This window comes from Rhyacophila brunnea, unplaced genomic scaffold (genome assembly GCF_057557595.1).
Source record: "Rhyacophila brunnea isolate RB1 unplaced genomic scaffold, BYU_Rbru_1.0 scaffold_10, whole genome shotgun sequence".
In the NCBI taxonomy this organism is placed as follows: Eukaryota; Metazoa; Arthropoda; class Insecta; order Trichoptera; family Rhyacophilidae; genus Rhyacophila; species Rhyacophila brunnea.
Genome location: NW_028232752.1, coordinates 26930617 through 26956263, shown reverse-complemented (window position 1 = coordinate 26956263; position 25647 = coordinate 26930617). Strand labels below are relative to the sequence as shown.

At 31.8% G+C, this 25647-nt stretch overlaps 2 protein-coding genes across 4 annotated transcripts in view; both read right to left on the bottom strand.

The window, feature by feature from the left end:
* The window catches only part of jar (Myosin heavy chain 95F jaguar), a 109374-nt gene extending 94125 nt beyond the window's left edge, over positions 1–15249 (bottom strand). For all 3 annotated transcript variants that reach the window (XM_085952824.1, XM_085952831.1, XM_085952838.1), the window contains exon 1: positions 15190–15249. The gene's annotated coding sequence lies outside the window, so the exon portion shown is untranslated. The remainder of the gene's footprint in view (positions 1–15189) is intronic.
* A 2578-nt stretch (positions 15250–17827) lies between these two features.
* hlk (hulk) overlaps positions 17828–25647 on the bottom strand; it is a 93475-nt gene continuing 85655 nt past the window's right edge. Inside the window, exons 20-25 of the mRNA XM_085952811.1 lie at positions 25335–25466; positions 24735–24891; positions 23812–23978; positions 22589–22912; positions 20882–21064; positions 17828–19356 (exon numbers count right to left, since the gene is read on the bottom strand). Coding sequence (XP_085808937.1) covers positions 19169–19356; positions 20882–21064; positions 22589–22912; positions 23812–23978; positions 24735–24891; positions 25335–25466 — 1151 coding nt within the window. The 3' untranslated portion in view covers positions 17828–19168. The remainder of the gene's footprint in view (positions 19357–20881; positions 21065–22588; positions 22913–23811; positions 23979–24734; positions 24892–25334; positions 25467–25647) is intronic.

Sequence of the window (25647 nt, the reverse complement as noted above, 5' to 3'; positions counted from 1 at the left end):
ATAAAAATATATCAATATTTTCCCCACAGCAAAAAATGCCTAGCCATTGTCGATCAATGAACATTCCTTTTATTTTGTACTTAAATAAAATTATTTAGTATAATTTATCGATATCCGTAATTTTGATATATGGAATAAGTAATAGGTATGTTTCAATTGTCTCAACATTAAAAGGTTCGTTATCTAAAAGATTTATACTAATATAAATTGTTTTATAATCGACATGCAAACCAGAAAGTATGTAGCTATTTTATTTGAATTAATACTAATATCACATAAACTCATTCGATTATCGATTTATTAGTTCGATCAATCATATTAGGTATTTTAATCTGATTCAAAATGTATGAAAAATTTGGTTGAATGAATAATATTTCACAATATAACATTTTTAATCAAATTTAACCTTAAAATGAGGTATTATTTTTCATTATTACTTTCTTTAAAAATATTTAAGTAAGTATATTAGATATAGGTTGAAATAGTCAATTATCTATCACTTAACTTTAAGCTAATTAGTTATTTTGCACGTAATTTCAATTAAAGACAAATTATTCATAATCGTTTCAATAGAATTAATTTATGAAACAGGTTATTTCAATTAGATAATAATAGTTTAATATGTATATTTTTAATTTCCATAATATTTATAAACCGTCAAATACCACTAAATTATTATAATTTGGGTTTAAAGTTATCGGAATTGAGGTTATCTTCTGTCATCTGTGTGATGTGCTCATATAATTATCGCTCTTTTGGTGCAACTTCAATTACTTCTTAGTTGGTTTTCTTTTAATAATCACAATAATGTATAATTTGTATCGAATATTCATGAATTTGGCGTGCGAGCATAGACAAATATCCCTTACGTGCGAGATGGTAACCCTAAATTGCTATGCGTCCCATATAAAATTGTTTACTTGTCAAATTATCATAATAATAATGGATATATGTTTTATCTACTGACACGCGTAATTTAAATAATGATTATTTAGTTTTACAACCGATTTTTTAATATTATTACTTCCTCAAACATTATTTCACCCTCCACACTAAAACTGGCGTCCTTATTCTGACACTTCGAAATAAATACTTACCAATGATTAAAAATTCTGACACTTGGGATTTAAAAACTTTTCAAAATTGTCTATTAATACTTCCTTCAAAAATACACGCCAAATTAAAACGAGATTGAAATCAGATACGCATTTAGTTATCATCAATAATTATTATGTTAACGGTACGTGGATAGATCTGTAAAACATCTCGAAGAGATTTGAGTTAGTACGTTTCCGGCTGGGTTTATTTTCATAAGATGCTTGTCGTATGAAGTGTAAGTATTTTATTTAATGAACCAATCAAAATATACAATTACCATCAGATATTAAATTTAAAGGGAGTGCAGTGCAGAGTGCAGCTAAGAGTAAGCAAAATCGCTCAATGTCAATAATCTCATTAAATCTATAAGGTCCAGATTCCGTAAATAAATAATATTATGGTTTCTCTTCAGCAAACTATAAAAAAGAAGAAACCAGAGAATTAATTATACCGTGACCTGTATTTATGTGTCAAATATTCGTACACGGGAGTAGGGATGTCAAAAAAATATCGATTATTTTTGACCAATACTTTTCTTTCAATACGATATCGGTTAATTAATTATTAATAGGTACCCGACCAAAAATGTCTGATTGATTAAAACGACGACTGTCTACTATAATACAGCTCTTAGTTTGTTCATCAAGTTACCACAAGCGTCTGCAATCCTAAACACTGTAAGTATAATGTGAAACATTTGTGATTGATAAACGCTCACTGAGAAGGTTCAATCATTACAACTATCACTTTCGGTGCCAGTATGTACTCACACGATGTAAATTTTATTAATAATGTACATGAAAGCCTATATCTTATCGTCAAAAAAAAGACTTTCCGGAAAACGCGAATTTAAAAAAATGTAACGTAGGTATAGTCCAGTAGCAGGGACCGAAAAAGGGCTATCTATTCAATACAGTTCAGACAAAAGTTGTAGACAATATTGTTTTCTACAAAATTGATAGCAACTATTTTTATCGTTGAACCTGTGAACCCGTTGAATTGTGAAAAAGCCGTTTTTGTGCGTCATTTTTCTAATATGGCGGCGTTATCCGGCGTGCGTAGAGTTGGGTTTCGGGAATTCTCGAGAATTTTCATCCCGAATCTCGAGAATTGAAATTTTTAACATTTCGGGAATTCCCGGATCTCGAGAATTTTTTCTCGGGATTCGGGATTTCTGTATTATCAAACATTAATTGAAAAAACGATTTTCTATACGATAAAAGTGGGCAGAAAACACAAAACGTTCAAAGACTGATCCGGGCATTTAACACAATTAAGCCAACGTCGACTCAAAATGAGCGCAATTTTTGCAACATCAGGGAATTTTATGTCTCAAAAGCGTAGGTGATTGTTAGGCGCAGCGATAGACAGTCTGTATGATTTGATATTCCATTTAAATAAGTAATGTTTTGAATTAAAATGATTAAATCTCGAGATTGAGATTTTCTCGGGAAATACCCAACTTCAGGTGTGCGTCAAGGTCGAAAACTCTTTATTAGAACCACAAACTATAAAACATATCCAAAAATTAAAATAACCGTAGCTACCTTTTTCATGGTAAAAATTCCCTGCTACTGGCCTATTCTAGTAATAATTAATGTTAATGTAATTACGGCCGGGTTTCGGTTATGGACTCAATGTGTGACCAATCCACTGCTAGCGATTTAATATGAAAGGTATCCAACGATGTATCTATATTCTAAGTATCTAACTGTTCTCTATAAATTAAGGTAAAGTCCTTGATTAGACGTATGCAAATTAATATACGAGTAATAAAATACTCGTAAGTTAATTACCAAACGTGGACATTTTTACACGTCATAACGCCGTTCCTAGACAATACATTTTTATGGCTTCCATTAAAAACTCGTCACAGAAAAATAGTCAACATTAATAATCATTTGGTAATTTCTAATACTTCCATCAATTTGGCGTCATGTCGTGCAAGGAATTTGATAATATTGGAAGTGCAATAATTGGCATACCAAAAAAGCCTTTATTTACACAAGTGTTGATCATTAATAATACTTTAGGAATTCTAAATATTCGATTACGTATCAATAATTCAAAATGGATTATCTGTTTTTACAACAATATTATTTCTTCTAGACATTTTTTTTCATATAAGGCATTTTTGTTACCATGTTCGATCCCAAGAAAATTATAAAATAATAAATTGGCCTCCACAGAGTGGAAGTTGTATGTTGTATTAACATTAACAGATTTTTGTTTTAACGAGTAGGTACCTAATGGATGTCAGTCAACCGCTCAACCAAACACATATTGAAAAACAATAAATGTGAATTTGCCAGACCCAGGACTTACAACATTATAATCCTGACGCGTAACCACTCGACCACCGCAGGTGTCATAAAAGTCAAAATTTAGAATTTAGATAACATTTATTTTAAAGAAAACCAAAATAAATTTAAACAAATCAGGCCCATATTGAACTATGAATACTGGTTCCAAACACGGAGCTTAGATCGATTGAAAATTTGGAAAGTTTTAGTATGCCGACAGCATTGATTGACACAGTAGTGTGACAAATCGAGCGTAACGAAAAAATACTACGATTTCGTAACATTTCTGTATATAAACACTTCATCTATTTATTTACTATATCTATGACTGAGGCTATGAAAAAAAGATGATATACCTATTCTAAAAGTTGACTGAGAAGGGGCTTCGGAGCCGTATGCGAAGAAGATGACACGTGGCAAGGAAGGTACAACCACGAACATACACGTTGTATGAAGGAGGGTCGGCGGACTGCGGTGTTTATACTATGTAGAAAGAGATGGCATCCGACAGACTGTTTCCAAGACCCACATTGGGTCGTAGTGCTGAGGATGATGGTATACATTATACAACTTCAAATGATGCCCAATGCAGTGTTTCCGTCAACAAATAAAGTGATATCGATTGGTCATTCTACGATTTGGGAAGAAGACAAAACGACGTCTCACCTAACGCCTTTTGTACTTTATAAATAAAAAATACACCCACGATTCGTAACTTAAAATGGTAAAAGCAACATAATCCAATCCGCTGACATTCAAGGTTTACGATGCTACGAATAGACATGGTTTGAAATCGATGGTCAATATAAATATTACAAACCATAATAATTCAGAAAAATATGTAATATTAGACGCTAAATCTGAAGGATTGAATCGTTACTCTGTTATAAAAATATAAATGAACTCCGTAATACATTAAAATCTCCATTATTTCATTCAAATGCATGTCATAATAATAAGTATAGTATAATACATTCTACAGCGGCATTCGGTTCATATGTTGTAGAAACGTAGCAGTCCTAGAAATATTAGATAAATTAGTATGTAATAATCACAGAACAGATTAATAAATAGACTTCCGATAGACTATACCCCAATACACTACAGTTTGAAGTAGGGTTTTGAATGTGTGGGTGTCCTAAGATAATGAAGAACACATTATAGACGTGCAATAGTATGTGTTGCAACCTTCAAATACACCATTATTGAATGAGTGTCATTGCATAAACCGAGGGCAGTAAGTTGTCACAACTAAGGACAAACTTAGAGTGACGTACTGTTGACACGTACTTAAGTTTATCCCATATTATTCCACACTCGAGATCGGTTGAGTGTTCCTTCACACCGTTATGTTAGGTTAGTTATTTCAGTTCCCATTAATTTTATGTTACCTGGTAATAATATCATGTCTCTATTGCATAGCTGTATGATTAATTTTACACAACCGATAGCAACACACAGTCACATATCACTATAATATATCAATAAAGATATTATCATCGAAATGAACTCCGTACAAAATATAAAAATAATTACAAGATAAAAAGAACTTTTTATATAAACGTTTTTAAATTTTCTGTTGAATCATATAAACTTAACTTGACTAGCTTAAACGATCAAAAAAAATGTACTTGATAGCAATAATACTGAAATGTCATTTTGACATTTCATATTGATTTCTATAGTAACGCACGTATTTATTAATAATTTAGTTGCTAGGACTCCAGACCCCTAGCAACCGATAATAGTGGATTGGATTACGGATTTCTTCCGAAATAACTTTTCATACAAAACAGAATTAACTGAAAATGAATTCAATTCTACTTAAAGATGGCTAAAAGTATTAAAAGAATGCATTGGCATCGTGTTCTGGTGTATTCTAAAAGTTTCAAATGTCTAGCTAGTCGGGAAGTTAGTTAAAAATCGATTGCAAGATTTGTACTGGATAAACAACCACCGGACAAATAATAAGAATACGACCTAATAAAAACGTTGTAAAATGTGTTCATACCTATATTATTGTAACTAAAATATGAGGATATCATAAATGCAAAAAAGCTATGGGATTATCACTTTCATATCTTAGATTTAGAGCCCCAAATATATGACAATTAGGTATGTTGCTTTACATAGCTATTAGTTGTAAAAGCTCAATAAATAACCTGAAATAATAACAGAAAGTAGAAAAAATACTTGATGTTGCAATGAGAACATGTTTATCTTGTATTACATAATTATATGAAAATACTATGGAAATCCTATCCAAGGATATACGAAAAATATCTAAGAACTTTATACTGGCATTTATAATTTAGGAACACAAAACAGATTAATAAATATAATTCCGATAGGCTATTTCCCAACACACTACATTTTGACGCAGGGTTTTGAATGTGAGTGTCCTACGAAAATGAACCACACATTATAGACGTGCAATAGTGTGTGTTGCAATCTTCAAATGCACCAATATTGAATGAAGAATAAATAAACCGAGAGCAGTTGTCAGAATGAAGGACAAGCGTATTCTTTACACGTCTTTTAGTTTATCCCATATTCTTCCACACTCTAGATCGGTTGCCTGTTACTCCACACCAGTTTAGTATTTCAGTTCCCTGTTTAGTGACGTGCCTAATGTAAAATAAAAGAAAAAGATTGCCTAAAGTCTCCCTATAAAAATGGTAGGTACCTAATCCCATTATTTTATTGCCACTGCCAAGGAAAATGTCTTGCGTGTATAAAATCATTGTTTCTATAATTATTATTATTAATAATTAAACAACTCATCCAAATGTCTTTCAAACCTTCCAATAAAACATCTGCTTTGCTAAATGTTTCCAATTATTTGAAGTAATTACCACAGTATAACTATTTTTTCGGTGCGCAGGTAATGCAAATAACAGTAACGCTATTTTCGTTTGTTTTGTCGGTTTGTAAAATGTAAGATTATTTAATATGATTTGTGCGGGAAATTAACTGTTTCTATTTTTGAATATATCTAGTGATTCACTCAATCGGGTCTTCAAACACAATTTAAATTAGGACAAAAAGGCGCGTAAAAATCGTTATCTATGTTTGAAAAAGTCAGAAGATAGTATCAACTGGGTAAAGGAACGATTCATTTAATAAACCGTGACGTTTTAACATTCAATGCCAAAAAATTACGGTAACAATGAGTTGATTTGGTTAGTAGGCTAACAAGTCACCTTTGATTTAGTTGGACTGTGTTTCTAGATATTATTTAAATAATAATAATATGCAATTGAGTTTCATGCACACGTACCTATATCATAATTGCTTGTTCGGTTATTGTTCGATATATTCAAAAAACATTTTGCATCATTTCTATATTATGTCTCTAACAAAACGATAGAACTTATTTGAATGCAAATTGATCAAACAAAAAACATTGACAGCTATATTCACAACATATGGTGTTGTATTTATCTCCTTTTATATCTCGTGCATATATTTATATACCAATGAAAAATGAATACATCGATAATCCTTTGTATGTTTTATAAAGTAAGCCGTTAGTTCACAGAAATCCGTATTATCAATACGTAACCAATATTTTCTTTGATGGTAATTAGTAGTGATCTACTTTTTTAGTCTGCGCTGACATAACCACTAGACGTTGCGTGTTCCCTCTATGCCCCGTGCAGGTGTCCCTCACCGAGCAGGTGTCTCCCACACTTCCTACCTGGAAAGTGTGTGCGGAGCGGAAGTTGTAACGGGCGGAGGCCTTTATCTTAAGCCATCTTCTACTAAACTAAATTGTAAACTAAACAAAGGTCATGGTCATGTAACATTGATAATCTCCAAGTTATTCAATACGGTTATAAACAAGTGACTGCTTTGATAGAACGACTGACGCAGATTCTTCAGCAAGGAATGCATTGTCTCCATTAAACCTGTATCTCGCAAGCCTTGTGAGACACTCTAATACTCCCACTATATCTAAAGTCCAATATATACATGATAATAATATGGAAACCATAACATAATATAGAAGTCGAGTAGGTTTAAATCACGATTGCACTAGATTTTGTCCAAGTTAGTGAATACGCTTCGTCCAGTCACAAGCACGAAATACAGACAAGGCACCATTATTTTTCGCGTGTCATCCGTTATGCTAGAACCAATGACATTAATATGGACGAAGCATCTGGAAAAAAAATGACACTCACTCTTTTGTCGGGTCTGCCGAATGGCATAATCTGTCCTAACGCCATTACAATAAATGTGATATTGCTACAAATTCCCGATGCTTTTTGTCGGGTCTGCCGAATGGTTCGGTTCGAACGGGTTCGCTCAAATGAATATTGACACTAGAAACACTGTTCTAACGCCATTACAATAAAGGTGATATTGCTATAAATTCCCGATGCGTGATATCGCATAATGGAAACGTGACGTCTACCTATACATGTGCGAATGTCGCTATGCGCAAATTTACTTGCTAGCTTCTGTATTGAGTGCGTTATCCATTTATAATATCATTGGCTAGAACCCTTCTACCACGGAGGTTCTTAAACCACAAAATATGGCGTCTTCGCTACGTTTTCTGTTAATATATCTCACCCACGATGGCCGCGTGGCTTAAGCGCCGGTCTATAGTGTCGAGGGTCCCAGGTTCGAATCCTGGGTCTGGCAAGTACACATATTGTTTTTTAATTTGTGTATGAGTCAGAGTATGGACCTAATAGGTTGAGCAAGTGGCTGACATCCATTTCTCGTAAAAATAAAATCTGTTAATACAAACCTCCACTCTGTGGAGGCCCATATGATCTTATTAGGATCGGACATGGTCGAAAGAAGAAGAAGAATATTTCAGGGTAATTATATATTTATGTCCTCTCATAATTTGCATAATGTGCAGAATTTTTAGGTCTTTTCGCATTCCATCGAAGACGTCAACATTTCGTCTATAGTCACATCTCAAAAGCTTCCATGGTATATTGTAACCTAATTAAAACAGCTAGGCTAGATTTACTTTTGTATGAATACATGTGACAATGCAAACCTGGCGAAAATAATCTTGATCATTATAAAATTATTCAAATTTAATTGAGTAAGTAAGTATTCCATAGTTAACTCAATATTACACTGGCAGTATATTGACATAAACTACCATTGTCTATGGTTTTAATTCAGGTCTTGGAAAAAAAGAAGTGTGGGGACTAATGATACCGGCTTCGTCTAATATCGATCGAATATATTACATACTAGTTACGTAGTTACCGAAGAACTAGGACACTCCCAAATGCCAATAAAAACTACTTAGGTAAATTAGAAAATCTCTGCGGAAAACGAATTACTTACCGCTCTATATGCGGAAATGACGAGGTAATTTGTAATTGTATTAAATAAGTAGCATAGGTAACGGAAGAGTCCCTATTACTTTTTAGTATAAATGAATCAATCATAGCGTACAGTAGGTACCTACTCATCAAAATAATGTGATAATTTGAGTTGCGTTATGCATTTGAAAATATAATAATGACAATAAAATTGCAGATTGTGGGTGGCCAGTTTTGTAGGTACATTGAATAGTAGATCAAAGCCTGTTTGAAGTTGAACATGCCTGCGTTATTAAAAGTTAACTTTAACTTTGAATTTTTAAAAAAATCGCCTGTTGTCCTTATATAAAATGCATTTTTAATGAAATACTGTTAAAAATAATTAATTGCATGTTTCGCAATTCATTCAATGCGTCACCGTTCAGGCAAAAGTCACCAACCCTAAAAACATAGTTTTGAGATATCGCAATTTGAAAGTTTGAAAATGCAGGAAAAATCAGATTTTAATGTTTTTAAGGTTTTATCTACATTAAATTATTTTCTCATGTCTTCTTAATAATTTCTTTAAGGTACTTTTACTTTTTGATGCTAATTAAAACATCTGGAAGGTTTTAAAGGAGGCAAGGTAGCTCAAATTATGGTTTGGTGACTTTTGCTTCTTAATAATCTGAACAATGTTAGCCAAAAGAAGCATCAGTAAAACTCACCATCCATAGTATAGTGACTTTTGCTTGTATATTTATAACGAAGGATTTTTTTTTATAGAGTCAATAATGTATATTCACCTATAATGACTTTTGCTTGTTAAGATTTTATCGAAAGTCATTTAGTGAAAAACAAATAATTCGGATTTAAGCAAAATTTTACTAACTAATGTACCGAGGTGAGTTTTGCATCTTAAAGAACATAATTTTACGCTTCGGGTGACATACTCAACTCAAAACTGCCATTTTCAGGGTTGGTGACTTTTGCCTGAACGGTGACGAATGCATCTCCATGATAAAATTATCAAATAAGCTTTTGAAACCGTTAATATTTCAATGAACAATATTTCAAATGTGAGTTAGAATAGTTCTGCATTCAGCTGACGAATTATTGAATTAAAGTTCGGAATAATCAGTGCTTTTCAGAATTTATCAATCGGAAATGTAAAACATGCACAAACGACTGTTTTCCTATTAGGAAATACAACGAACTTATTGCCTTGTAAGATAAAGACACGACAAGTGATACCGAATGGCACTGAATTCAATTTGTATAAACCTACAGTCAAAATGTGTGTCTATAATACAAATTTAATGTATCCACCGACAAAACTTATATAAAAAAGTCTAGCTATAATTTACTCGGTTGTAACATAAATTACGTATTGTTATAGGTATTATGATTGCCATGTTTCATCATTACGTCTAACTTAGTCAACAAACTGAAACAAAGAAAATCTTCGCAAATCGCTTTATTGATCACATACTATTCTTATGTGGTCGAGTTGGATGGCGTCAAGATGTCCCCGTGTCTAAAAAAGCATTAATCCTTCGCCAACGCAAATGTACAACACGTGACCTTGAGCCAGCAAGCGTTACGTCATATGGCCTGTCAAAAATAATGTCTTTTAAATCCATCAATACTGACAAATATTGATAGGAATATTTGTAGTAGGTATATTATATACTGAATAATATATATTGCACGTGTCATTGCTGGTCACCAAGGACGTCGAAGGGCAACGGAAGTAAACCAGTCCCGACAAAAAATGTACAGTCGTATAAAACCTTTTATATTAATTAAAACATTTTATTTCCATTTTCAACACCGAATATATCGGTAGTGTTTGATTTTAAAAACCGGTATTTCGGTAGGTATCGAAAAATAATGGGATACCGGTTTTGAATTACTGGTATTGCAAACCCTAACTCTATGTTAAGAATAAATTTAGAAATACGGGGATTTGTGATAACCTGATAACGATTTTTTATACATTTAAATGTTAAAAGTTACCTATAGTTAAGTGCTAAATTGAAAATACGGTACTGTTCGGTTAAAGCGGATACAGCGGAAAACTCATTTTGAAAATAGCCGATAAACTGGATTATTTGTTAGTTTGGGTTAGTTTAGGTTAGGTTAGGTTGGGTTAGGTTGGGTTAGGTTAGGTTAGGTTAGGTTTGGTTAGGTTAACCTAACAAATAATCTAGTTTATCGGCTATTTTCAAAATGCGTTTTCCGCTGTATCCGCTTTAACCGAACAGTACCGAAAATACTTATCCTCTGTCCTAACGTTATCATTTTACCATTATCGATATGACTAATCAGTAGGTACATTAATCAGGTGGGTATCAAATAATATAATATGCATTATCTATAAATTAGCACTACCTATCTCGATTACGCGATATGATATTTTTTCAACTGTCTTCCTGACATAGCGCTTATTAATTTTTCGGAATTTCAATTCGAAGATATTCTTATAATAAGGCATGAGTCAATTAATTATCAATTCTCACACTCACACCTAAGACAATTTGGATCACACGTTGGTTAACACAATCGCTGCGTAACTTTTAATTACTTTTTAATTACCGTATTTAAATAACATGTTAATTGGATCGATCGGCCGCTTAACGGGGACACGGCAGCCGTGTCATCCGCGTCGAATGAGTTAAGGTATGGCATTTTTAATAAATGCATCTGTATCTAGCATGCAAAAATGCACTCCGCAAACAGCTTAATGTCTCATAATAAAACTAGGATATTATTATTATTATACCAGACTTGCGTTTGAAAATCAACATACATTATTGATCTTTTGTACATTATACCTAAAAAAATAAATAAATGTAACATACAAAATGATGACTAAATTTCTCGCCTTCATTCATTTTTATTACAACGTTTTTATTAGCTCGTATTCTTATTTGTTCGGTGGTTGTTTATCCAGTACAAATCTTGCAATCGATTTTTAACTAACTTCCCGACTAGCTAGACATTTTAAACTTTGAGAATATGTCAGAACACGATGCCAATGCATTCTTTTAATACTTTTAGCCATCTTTAAGTAGAATTGAATTCATTTTCAGTTAATTCTGTTTTGTATGAAAAGTTATTTCGGAAGATATCCGTAATCCAATCCACCATTATTGGTTGCTAAGTGGGTGGTCCTAGCAACTAAATTATTAATATATGGGTACGTGCGTTACTATGGAAATCAAAATGACATTTCAGTATTCTATATTTGTTTGTTTTTTATTTACTTCATATCAAGTACAAGTTTGAACATATTGATCATAATAATTCAACAGAAAATTTAAAAACGTTGTATATGAAAAGTTCTTTTTATCTTGTAATAATTACTATTATGACTTATTTTATTAATGTTAAAGTACGAAATTATTCTCCGATAATTTTCTTGTAAAACAATTAATGTTAATTTCATTATGACATCTTTTTTCAAAATGTTAATGTCTAGACAATTTTTTAATTTTTAGAAATCCAGCATTTTTCTGCCATCTAGCTTATTTTCTTAACCCATATTGCATATTTTTGTTAACCACAGTAATTGGCAACTGCTTTCTTTCATTTGCAAATGTTGAATTCGAACGTGAAACTAAACTACAAAATAAGATTAGGTGAGAATAATAGTTCGTTAAAACATTTGATAAGTTGGTAAGTATACAGACATGCGAAATACAGTGGCGAAAACCAATACTTTAAAGCCAGTTTTGGTTGATGACTTAATGACAGTCAGGTCATAAGACACGATAAATACATAACCCGCTCAATAAACAATCATTGCCATTACGTATTACTCGTATAGTCATATACATTATATTCTATTCGATTTACCTATCAAAATATTTTAATAGGCGAATAACCACCGCAGTGATTCATTGAGTAGTCTTAAATTTAGGAATTGTTCCATACTTATGCGAATTGTTATTTTTTGTCAAAAGGTGTAAAGTCCAGTGACATAGAAATGAGGCTGTGCAAAATTAACTAACCTATCTGAAAATTATTTGACTATATTTTAACTACTGATGAAATCACTAGAGCAGTATTTTGTTCAAGTGTACAAATGTCATTTGAAATGATACTAAAATGGTATACCTTGGTAAATTCACTGTATCACTACAAAAAATTGTGATTAGGTATGACTATAATTGTAGGTCTGTACCTATGTTCAGACTTATTGAATAAACAGACAAATTCGTCAGAACTCCAGTATAATGAATGACAAGCAGCAGAGAGGCATAATTTTTGTATAAATCTACTTATAAACAAAATCTTGGTTAGGTGTAAATATTTCAAAATGTTGCTATAAAATAATCAGAGTGAGAAGTTCAGTAATCTTATTTTCTTCATAGCTGTTACAGTCGAAGTTTATTTAAAACTTCTGCATAAATCTACAATAATGTAATTCGTTTAAAATATATAATTATTATTTTAATATTACAGAAGCGCTGCAAACGAATTTCGTATATTAATTAGTCTTTCGAAACGTCTCGGTGTACCTTCGGTATACAAAAAAAACGCATTTTTTTAAGTAATCTGACTTTGCATAATACTTACGTCTATGCAAATTTGAAACTTTTCCAACGCTTTGCCGAATGATTTTTAATGACTACGATCCGATGAAAATGGAGTTAAATCTTCACATCAAAATATTCTCATGCTAATTATAATTAATTACACTTTGTAACGATAACAAATTGACATTTTTAAAGCACAATAATGGTACCCATGTAGGATGCAGTAATAATGTAGCTTTCGTATTATAATTTTGATATAAGTTGTACCGCTAGATTAAATAATAAATTTACCTATGAATAATTTAGTCGTCAATAATAAAATTAGTGTCATTCAATGCAATCTCTCATACACGTGATATGAATCAAGCTACGAATACAATCAAAATTTTAGAATTTCATGATTAAGTATTGACATGTTATTATATAAATATTATGTAAGAATGTGTATTTATAACTGTGTGAAAAACCCCATATAAGTTTATTGAAAAAGTATGAATAATTAATGATATATTATATAGAAGCAAACTTATTTATAACAGGAAATTACAGAGAATCCGTTATGAGTAGCTACGTATAAGATAATATTGAGGTAATATAACATAAATAATACTTCTATAATAGTACCTAGATATCGGCTATGTACCTAGTTGTTTGGGTAGGTACTAATATATAGTAACAATATTAATTATATTTGATATTATATACCTACTCACTTAAGTATTATAATATCTACTGAACGAAACTTAAATGTGAATCATTCTAAAATGACTAGATAAGTAAGTACATCATTCGAATACTAATAGGTATTGACATTATATGGAGTAGGTATGACGTTATCAGGGTTCAGACACAGCACTGCAGTTGCAGCGAATCGACGCTGGTCTTACTTGATTCCAAATACATCCGATTATAATCTCCATTTGGATTTTTAAAAAATCTGATTTGAGATTCAAATAGGATACATTTGGAATCAAATAAGAGCACTGGGGGGTGAAAAAACCTCCATAAGTAGGAACCTACCAGACTTTGTAAAAAATATGTATAAATCAAATAGGTACCTATGTAGGTACTTGACAATTTAACGCATATGATTAAATTATAATCATCATGTATGAATATATTTCCTACAGGCTAAAACTAAATAAATATTTAAGTATAATAGGTAAGTAAGTACCTAAATAAGTCATACTATTATAGTTTTGTGTGTATCTAAGTACATTCATAATTAGTATTTACTTATAATAAAATACACACAGAAAACATAATCGTCTAAATAACAATGAATAATCACTTTTTGCATTACTTACTTTAAAATTAAATGAAAGGCTAAAAAATTCAAAAAAAAAAATAAGTTAGGTACTTTCGATGTCAGAAGACCTCAAATATTTTGTGTACACATTGCCAAAGAGGTAGGATATCTACTACTATACCTACATAGCTTTTAAATAGTACAGTATTTTTTTCTTTTTACTATAGAAAAACGAAACATAAACTGCACAAATGCAAAATTCATGGAATACCTACTCAGGGATTTTAAACTTATTTTTATACTTTGGTATCTACAAGTAAATAGGACTTATAGCTATTATATTTACACTTCAAATAAGTTAGTAACAAACTGCCAAAACAGTGAGATTCTCTGTAAAATTAGGATAAACGTCTAAAAAAATGTATCCGTAAACATTGAGTCAAAGTTTGCGTCGTTAAAGTTAATAATATCGTAAAACATTAATATTAAAAATAGGTATGTAGATACAGGAGTGAGGTATAACGGCGCGGGGTCCCCTCTAAATTGCACAAAACTTTTTGACAACCGCTTATCACTTTGGAATAAATATTAATTTTGTTTTGAACATGTTAAGCGAAAGGATATGGCTGATACACATATTTTATGCATATACTTATAGTTTATTGGCTTTACATTACTACGTAACACTGGAAATATTATAAATAAAATGTTTTTACCTGTTAAAATTTTCATCCAAAGAAACCACAAGCAAAGAACAACACACCACTTCACAAACTGATTAAACACTGGGTTGCTATATGAAAGATATGCGTCTTCCTCAGTTAAAAAATATTTATGCCTAGAAAAGTTACAAAATCTAATAATAATTATTGATTTATTTTCAAAGGCGCCATAATAAAATTAGTTTAATTTTAAATGATTGGCTTTATTACAGTTTATAATAATATTATAGCCTTAGCTTAATTTTTATAGGTACCTAGGTACTAATTTTATTAAATACCTACAATATTATACAAACCCCAAAAATTTGTGAAAGTTCGATTAATTGATTTATAGATTAGGTATATTTTTTATTAATGTGGGTGCTTATCGAGCTATCGACCTTTTTTGTATTTTATAGGATATTCGTAGGTACATTCTAATAGGTAATGATAAAATTCTAAGGTGCGGTTGAAATGTTTATACAGCATTTTTGTTGTTTAATTTTATAAAAATTAAAAACAAATTAATGTGACTGGTTGGTCAAGCCATCCGATTTCTTTGGTCATACCTACGCACAGTTGTAAAAGAAAATAGATTCTTCAGGTATTGTGGCAACCTACAACGAAATCACTTTGAGAGTAACGATACCTACACCTAAATGAATCGCCTGCACTGCCACAATAATTCATCATTCTAAATAGGTAGGTACCCTAAACTATTATGAAGTCGGACTGTTATTATTTTTAGCTAAATGGATCCTTTTTTATGAAATAAACAAGCTAGGTATTGTTATTCACTTGTTATTCATTGTTATTATTACTTATTTTTTAGGTTAAAACAACTTTTCAGTGCATTAGGTAATTTTCCCTAGTTATTTGTATTACTATAGAAAGGCCTTTATGTTACAGATATTATCAAATAGTTTATGGTCAGAAAAGATTTTTGTCTATGCCTACTTAAATTTGAAATATGTCGAATCCGAATGTGACATTTCCATTTTGACATCAAAAATCCTAGTTTGTTTTTAGATTCATTCATGATCATAATATTATTATTATGTTCTAATATCATAATATCAATATAATATTTTACCAAAAAGTCTTTTTCAGACCGGCCATAAAGCTCCACATTGTGCTAAGAGGATTTGTGACTAATTATTTCAAAAAACTCATCAATTTAAATGACCAGGGAATATGTACAGAAGACAGAGAAGCGATAGAGGACTCCAAGGCTGGACTGTAGTGTCATTCAAGTAGATGTAAGTATCTAGATAGTTCATACTTATGTTGTACAAGATGTAATGCCGAAGTTCATTTTGCAGCACAATAGCACCCATACCGTAGACTGCGGCCTCGGTCATCCGACCAAATGTGTTTCATGATTGAGAAAACACGGTTCAAAGCTGCGGACGATCCTGGTAGATACAACATATATTGACTATCTTTTACTAGATTAGGTACATCGATATGTTGCTTTTGAAAATATTTGAATAATTGGACCCACTCGTCAACATACTCGATTTGGGTCGTCGTTGAACTCCACTCTTCATTTTTTGAGGCAAGAAAAGTTTTTGCGAGTGACATCTCATCAAAAAGACCATCAGTATTTTGTCAGTATTATTTTTTTGTCAATCATCTGAACCGTGTAATGCGTTTATAGCTTTAGCAGATTGTTCAATCTCGTCCGATTCGGCATTAACGATTCTCGGTATTGGCTTTGATTTTATGGCAAACTGTTTCGTAGAATTTTTGTATAAAAACTCTACATCAGCTGTTTATTTAACTTAGGCTGTTATATTATATTCTTATTTGCTAGAATTAAGTACTAGTTTATTTTTTATTTTTTCATCATAATATTATGTATTATTATTAGATAGTAAATTTGTCATGTTTACTGAATTTTGGTTACATCATACCCTAAAAATGTTGCTGGCAAGCTTTATTGTATGAGCAAACGCAATATGGTACACTGTGAAAACATAAATAAATGAAAAGGTTATTCATTTTTCGTATTTTTATTTATTAAATTTTATATACATATTTATTTACAAATATCTTGGTGGTTACAAAAATAATAATATTCGCGAAAACCGATTCATAATTTGTATGTAACAATCACACCGCAATAATCGATGAGCAATTTTGTAGTGAACTGTAAATTTTGTTTTTCTGTAGGCAGTTAATATAGATTCCGAACAAACTGCGTGCAGTCGATCGAAATTTACATTATATCCGTTTATAAAGTATAAATAACTAATCCAATCAGGTTTATTATATAGAAATATACAAAAATGCAGTTAAAAAAGGGAAACAATATAATTCGACTATATATACTCCCCGAACGCCCCCGTCATGACGATATGACAATGTGTATGCTGTCATACACATTGGATTTATGATACTGAATATGGTATGAATATCTAGTTTGCTTAGTAACCGTTTTTGTGGAATCGCACATTATGTTGGCGACACTAAATTATTAAAAAAATAATAAGTCGCCTTTATTTTTTTAAAAGATTTTTTAAATATATTTTATGTACCCCTTCCTTACTACTCAAATTGTAAATTTTGAAAATTGTCTTATTAACATTCTGTATTTGGCATAATTAAATTATTGCGTCTACAGTTTATGTAATTATTTTTAATCTTTTTTGCTAAATATTTAATATCATTGGATTTATTCTAGCAATTCTTGGGCCTGCTTATTGTATATAGTGCGTTCATTTATCATGATTCTTTTTAATATGAATAGATTTAGAATGAATGAAAAAATAAACTTATTCTAAGTTTATTTTATTGGAACTCCAAATCACTTAACCTAAGATGAAGCAAATCAAAAAATTATTATTTTATAAAATAATGAAGTTTGTTCCCTGTGCAGCTGACTTGAAAAAATTAACGTTTGTCTTTGTTTAAATCAACGTAATTGCATAATGAACACTGATGTATATTAAAACTATCTTAAAACTTGATTCGCATATAACTCGTGTTTAAATAAATTTAAAAAAAACAAAACAAATATCGAATTGTTCAAAAAAACAAAAAAAAAAAGATTTCTTTCTTTTATTAACGTTTAGTGTAAAGCCGAGATGATCTTTTGTATAAATAACATATATAAAAGGTAAAGGCTTATACTTAAACATAGTTTAACTGTACTGACACATACATAGGAAATGTATTCAACTGTATATACGCTGAAAGTTTGAGGACGTGAAACGACGTACGTGCATGGTTTTAAATTATTGATGAAACGTCAGTTGGATTGATTCTTTGTTTCATTGTTTGACAGATGGATTTATATATTTTTCTATGATTTAGAGAAAAACATTAACTACTAATAATACCTACAGTAGGTAATTCATTGTTCTTTCTTGTTCAGTATGATTTAATTTAAAAAAAAAATTGATAAAAACCATTGGATGTTATCCATGAAGCAAATGAGACGATCGATCGCTTCATCAGCGAGTACCGAAAACGCATCATCCAAGTGTAATATATTAATTGAACACTCGATGACGGTTTATTATATGGGCGACATTTTCACAAGGGAGCCACCAAACCTGGCATCCACGTTCTTACAACTGCCACTGGGTAAAACTGAGACATGGCAGGAACTTAGAAACTGGAGTTCAGGTATTTCACACTTCATACGCATGAATCAATGTTATGTTATTAATCTAAATTCATTGGAAGATAGACAGATTTAAATACATAAAATTTTTATTGTAAATCCTTGAGCTTGTATTTCATTATAAAGAGATGTAATGTATACATGGATGGATGCAATAATTACTGAATCATGGTTGACAGTAATCCTTGTAAAAATAGTCCATCTGTCAAAAAAGGTGCAGAATCGATATTGTTTATTCGAGATAATAAAACAACACTAAACATTTTCAATACATCCAGCTGTGCCGTTATACGTCAGAGTGACACAGTTAACGATGACATAAAACTAAAATCACATGAAGGTTTCTTGACCTCGAAGATTTGTTTACGCCTGCTTAGGGTGTGCGACTGGTGCGGGCGGAGGCGTCTTGAAACACTGCATCAAGAATGCAGTGTACATCACGAAGGCTATTGAAATTGCAATCAGGGCGTACATGAATATGTTCAATTCCGGCTGACGGAAACGATTCTTGCGCAGCCATTCCAACACTTCTTCTTCTGATAGTACGTCTCCTGAAAAAATAATAACAATATAATGATACATTAATCCACATATATTTCTTAAAACTCCATAAATTTACTTATATTCTTAAAAAAGAAGTATAAATTGAAGTGTTTTAATACCTACGAAAGTTTGAAAAAATGATTGAAATTAAACATACATATTATAATAAAAAAATTGTAGCAGTTTTAGTAATCTCTAGTCAAATTTACTACAAAATTTAACCTGGCTCTTGGTCCACTTCTCTTTTTAAATCTGTCTCCAATAGGTTAAACATGTAACCGTATTGCATCAATAATAAGACTCATTATTTTTCCAATTTTGGTGTCTCTAAATTTAAGGTGCGTTTTATACAGTAAAATCCCATTAAGGGGGGACATGCTCAGCATAGGTCAAAATGGAGCTTTTGTTCTATTTTCAAAGCATGATCCTGGACATACCTTAAACGTTGTAGATAACCTATTTATATAATTTTGAAGCCTTATTATCCTTTATATTTATTTTAAACATTTGGTGACTGCATAAAGTATTTTTATTACATAAAATAGTATTCTTTTAAACCTCTCGCTCTAATGTTTTAGAATATAGTCATATTTCGGTACATACGGTAGATTTTTTACATTTCTTAATTTTTAAACGCATTTATAAAACCATTAGTATAATTTATGATGAGATAATTTTAGTAAAATATTTATGATAAAAAATTATATTGATAATCTCTGTGATCCCAAATTTGACAAGAATTAGGCATTTTATTATTCAAAAAATGGGCAAGATTAACACATTTGAAGATAATTCTAAAGATACTAATTATAAGCTATGTCTTTGACCATTCAAGTGTGATAAACATCCTATGAATAATGATTGCTTTATAATAATTAATGATATAAGAATAAGGTAGTGTTTTTTGAAATACGCCATTTCTTTTGTCATCCCCCAGTGGTTAAGCTACAACATATGGCCGTAGCCATAAATTGACAAACTAAAATTGAAGTAGGGAGTAAGATCATGTTAACGCGCGTGTTTGAACATGTACCTAACCAAAAAAAAAAATCTTTTTTTTTTAAACGGTACATGTTCAAACACGCGCGTTAACATCATTTTACTCCCTACTTCAATTATAGTTTGTCAATTTATGGCTACGGCTACACAAGCCAGCGACTATTTTGACAGAACGTAGTTCGTTTTTTTACCGGGAGGTTGCTACTGCGCAAACGCAGTAAGCCCACACGCCGGCGTGTAGCGTGTAAAGTTGACCGGATTCAACTTTTCTCGGTAGAGTGTTTACAACCTGCTTGATAGCTTGTTTGATGATTACACTGGGCGACTTTATAGGCAGATTGTAAATTCGCCAACAAACAGCTCGTAAAGAAGCTCAACGTAATTGACGCTATACAGACACATTCTGCTCATCTCATGGTTTAAATTGTCTACAACTGTATTTTAACTGCTCTATTTACTGCACAAATCAATCTGACTGCAAAATACAGTCAGTGTATTGTAGTCTTAATGTATTATTAAAAAAATTATCATTACCTCTGTAGATGCTTGGGAATCTTCTTCTAAAGTATACAATGGCGGGTAGTTTTGTGACTCCCCATTTGCGTGCATATCTCGGGTCACCCATCTTCACGAACGTTATGTCTAGGTTGTCTGTCTCTCCGTCGATCTTTTCCAAATTCACAAGGACTGTCTTACTCTCCGGAGCATCCTCTTCATCTGTGAGAATATCACATTAGATGTAGAGTGTTTTTTGATTACGTGTTCAAAATTATTTTTGGTCATTGACATAATAAAAATAGATGAAAAATTCGGTATGAAAACCTAATATTATAAGTTGTGTAAAAAGTCAAGTTTTTAGGTTGGAAACAACGATCTATTACTATCTCGTTCACATTATGGCCTTGGAGTGTTCGTTTACCATTAATGATACATTTTTATATAGACAGCTTAAAAAATTTTAAACTAACAATATCACCATAGAAAAGTGCGACAGCTGATAAATAAATAAATGTATAAATATGGTTTATTTATTTGAATACAAGTTTTTGTTAATATGTTTATACTCCCCCGCATTTACACATGAGCTGAATCACGTACCCTAAAATCAAACTAAATCAGTCGCAAGAACTAAGAGGTAAACGTTTACCTATTTGATATTTACCTTGACTTTAAATGAATTGCTATAGAAATTAAACATAGTATAGGCTGATTTATTTATAAAATAGAAACACTTTCTATTTTAGTATTTATTCAGATTTTTCAGAGATTAATCAACAATAACGGAGAATACTTCAAACGGTACCTACACGAAAATAGATTAACAAGATAAGATGACTCGCTCGACCGAATAACCAGATGAACTTGCCAAAGAATTAGTTCAGTTCAGGTAGGTATCACACTTGACAACTAGATAACCACACTTAACACTAGAAACGAATTTTGATAGTGTAAGGTGTTTAGTTTCAAAATAGAGGACCTGTATGATCAAAAGGGTCAGATTAAGCTGTCTGGCTGTAAGATTGTGAGATAAAAATTACGGAGTTAACTCCATAGCGTTTGCGGCGTTTAGTAAATGGGCAGCGCCATCTGTGGGTCTCTTTTCGAAGTTAAGCCCTTAGAATAGGTACTTTAATTGATACATATTGATTTATTCTTCCGTCTTATCTTGAAATAATGACATGGTAAACAATATACCTAATGATAAATCTTAACCTAGAAATGCACTAACGCCGTTTTAGAAGCTGATCATCAAATGTTTACAATGTAACCCACGGGTTGCAACGTCACAGGGGAGTTACGAAGTGATTTATAGGGGATCGGCAACTACTCTTAAATTCTGATTATAATAACATTTTGCAATTTTAAACAACATCTTGCAATTTTTTTCCTGCGGCACTATTTTGCTTCACATTTATTAACAATTAAAAATATAATATGGTTGCGCGATAGTTAAAATGGTAAAATATAGGTCTTTGTTTGGGAAATTGTATTTGACAAATCTGGTACAATGACATCTATTATATGTGTGAAATCTCTCTTATATGCTTCGTTCTGTGTCTACATTCAATAATGTACAATATTATTATTTTAGTTTACTGATCGTTTATTTTGATTCAACAAGCACTCTTCATCTAAATCAAACTAACAAATATTGAAGGTATTGATTGGATTTATTTATAGACATGAAGATATTTCTGTGGAGTTTTAAACTGTTTGACTGTAAATTTCTAGAATACTTACAGAAGTAAACTGCAAGGAATTCATTTTCGTCCAATAGTTTGTCCAACATTTTCTTGTTAACTTCCTCAATCTCATTCTTGATCTCAAAGACGTCCTGTGAGGTAAGCCACTGCAGCACGCCGTCGACCTGATGAAGGTCTCCGTCGTACAGCATCGGTATTCTTTTCCTGAAGTACACGAGGGACGGTATATTGATGATGTTGTACTTCTCGTTTGCTTCGGCGCTTGCAATCTTTACAAAATCGATTCCGAATTGATCTACTTCACCGTCGATTTGCTCCAGAGCTTCCAATATCTCGTCACATTCTGGACAGTCGTCATCAACTGGAATAAAAAAACCAATAAATCTACACATGCTCTAAATTAACAAAAAATATATACATGTTCTAATGCGCCGGCTAGACGGCAGCGACTTGCCTGCGCGGTATAGACTTTACAGCATTTTTCGGTTTGCGCGAGCTTCAGTTTTCCCGTCCATACACACAGGCTTCCCGGTACAAACCGGTTTGCGCAGGTAAGCTTGTCATAAAGCATGAGCGTCTAGCCGGCCAACAAAAACATTTTATACGAAACCCACCAAAACAATCTTAATACGTATGTCACTTGGATAAACCGATTAATTAAAATCGTACAAGTTAATAACAATATGTCCAATTATATTTGGCTTATATTTATAGGCGGTAAAATGAGTACAAAAATGTTTAATGTACAAAAGTAAAGATAGGTAAAAAAAACGTTGAAAAGTGTATTTTAAAATATTTTGGACGATGAAATAAATTCATTTGCAGCATCTTTATCTACGCTGGCAGCTTCTCTAGCTAATTTAATATTATGTAACCAATCAGCCTTTACTTGTTTGAAATTTCATGTAAAAATCTTCTTTTAATAGAATCTTCCAATCTTTATGCAAACTAAGAGCTTAAGTACAGTTTTTGCATTATCGACAAAAATCTAAATTTTAAGAAACGTACTAAGGTAAAACATACGAAAGTCGAGGCCCCCTGTATTACAATAGAGGGTTAATCAACGAACAAAAAAGGCCATATTGTTAAATATTTTGAAAATACAATATGGCAGAAAAAGAAAGGTTTAAACTATCCGATATTGTGAATAGAATCTTAATAGAAGCCTTATGTATCAATTGCTAGCTAAAAAATATTGTTTACAGATTTGTTCTTGTAATATTGTGTAATAGTAATTTCATTAAAAGTGTAGGTACTCACAGAAGAAGACAACCAATAGTGGCGATTCATCCATCAATCTTTCCAACATTCTATCGTTGACGTCTTCAATTTCATCCGCCAGTTCTCGGTTGTCATCATCGATCAGCCATTCCAACATTGATTCTTCATTTTGTAAATCACCTTCGAATAACAACGGGTTACCATTTCTGAAACGCAAGAGAAATATTTCAAATAACAATACAATAATAAATGACGCTTGACTATTATTGCACACCACAGTAGAGGTCGGAACGTTTACCTTCTGTTCCATGGGTCTTGTGTTCGAATTCCACAACTGTGTCAAATTGACTCCACACATATACCCGATGCGCTGAGCGAATGGATAGCAACAAATCCCCAAAAAATAATATGTCAAGACTATATAAGTCCACATGCTCCAGCATGATGCAGAAATAGTAATGTGCCTCCAAGACATATGCCAAAAACAAAACTCTACTCTAAACTGTATATAAATAATATGTACAGACTTTTAGCTAAATTCTCATAGGTTTGATTCATACAGAGTTCTTGACATTTCATAAGACAATCGGGGTTGTTCATTGGTTGGCTTATTGGTATTAGGTATTATGCATTCAATAAGGTGCTGCTATTGCTAATATTGTTAAGGAGTCATCCATAAATGATCGTGATTTTAATTATTTCTTGACCCCCCTCTACTATCATAGTCACATTTAATCACAAAATCTTCAAAGAGATAACATATACCTATAAATACACCCTAAGGTGCAAGCGAGTCAAACCTGAAAATGCTCTATGATTTTTGAAAATGAGGGGCGTGTCACGATAGCACAGCAAAAAAAACTTCAAACCTCATTTTTAAATACCCCAGATTAGAGACCAATCAAAGATATACATGCTGATATAACAATTATTATGAAACTGTCGAAGTAAATCTGCTTTACCTGAAATATACCATTGCCGGGAAGGTTTTGATTGAGTAACGCTTGGCAAGTTGAGGGTCTTGAATCTTTACCATGTGAATTCCAAATACGTCACATTCGTCATCTATATTCTCCAGCCCATCCAAAATTTGGTCGCAGATGTTGCAGTTTGGTTTATCTGTCAAATTAACAAGTTCATAAATAATTTCTGACATCGTTGAATTGGGCATTTAGACCAGTGCCAAATAGTGTAATACAAAATTGTCATGCATGGAATTAGCATTTCAAATTCTGTGTTTATTTAGAATTTATATAAGACAATTTTATTAGTATTAATTGTTATTATGTTACGCTGTTTGGTTTGTATAAATGCGATGTTATGATGAAGTGTTTTAGGCTTTTATCAATAATATCTAGTACTAGTTGATAACTATTTTGGAATATAAATATCCATAGATAGAGCTATGAAACCTCTTAAGCGTTGTAGTGTGTGCTGTTCATATAGACCGCCGAACATTAGTGTAATGCTTTACATCAAATATGATGTCATATATATTTAATACTTTATTTGATTTTATAATTTATTTCAATATAAAACAATATATGGTTTGTAGTCCTTACAGAAATAAACAGCTAAATATTGTGATTCCTCAACCATTGTTTCCAGCATTACTCTTGTGATAAGTTCAATTCTGTCTTCGGTCTTTTGCGTTATCAGCCATTGTAGAACTTCCTCTTCTTCCGATAGTGATCCTATAATTGAAATGAGTGTCATTATTATTCAGTTAATCTTCAAATGATTATCTATCATTTTATCACAAGTATGCCACCTTAGGCCACACCAGACTTCCGATTGGTATGAAAGAGGTGATGCCACATGACACCGTATAGACTCCTGATCAGATAACTAAATATACCTTACAGATTTTAAAAA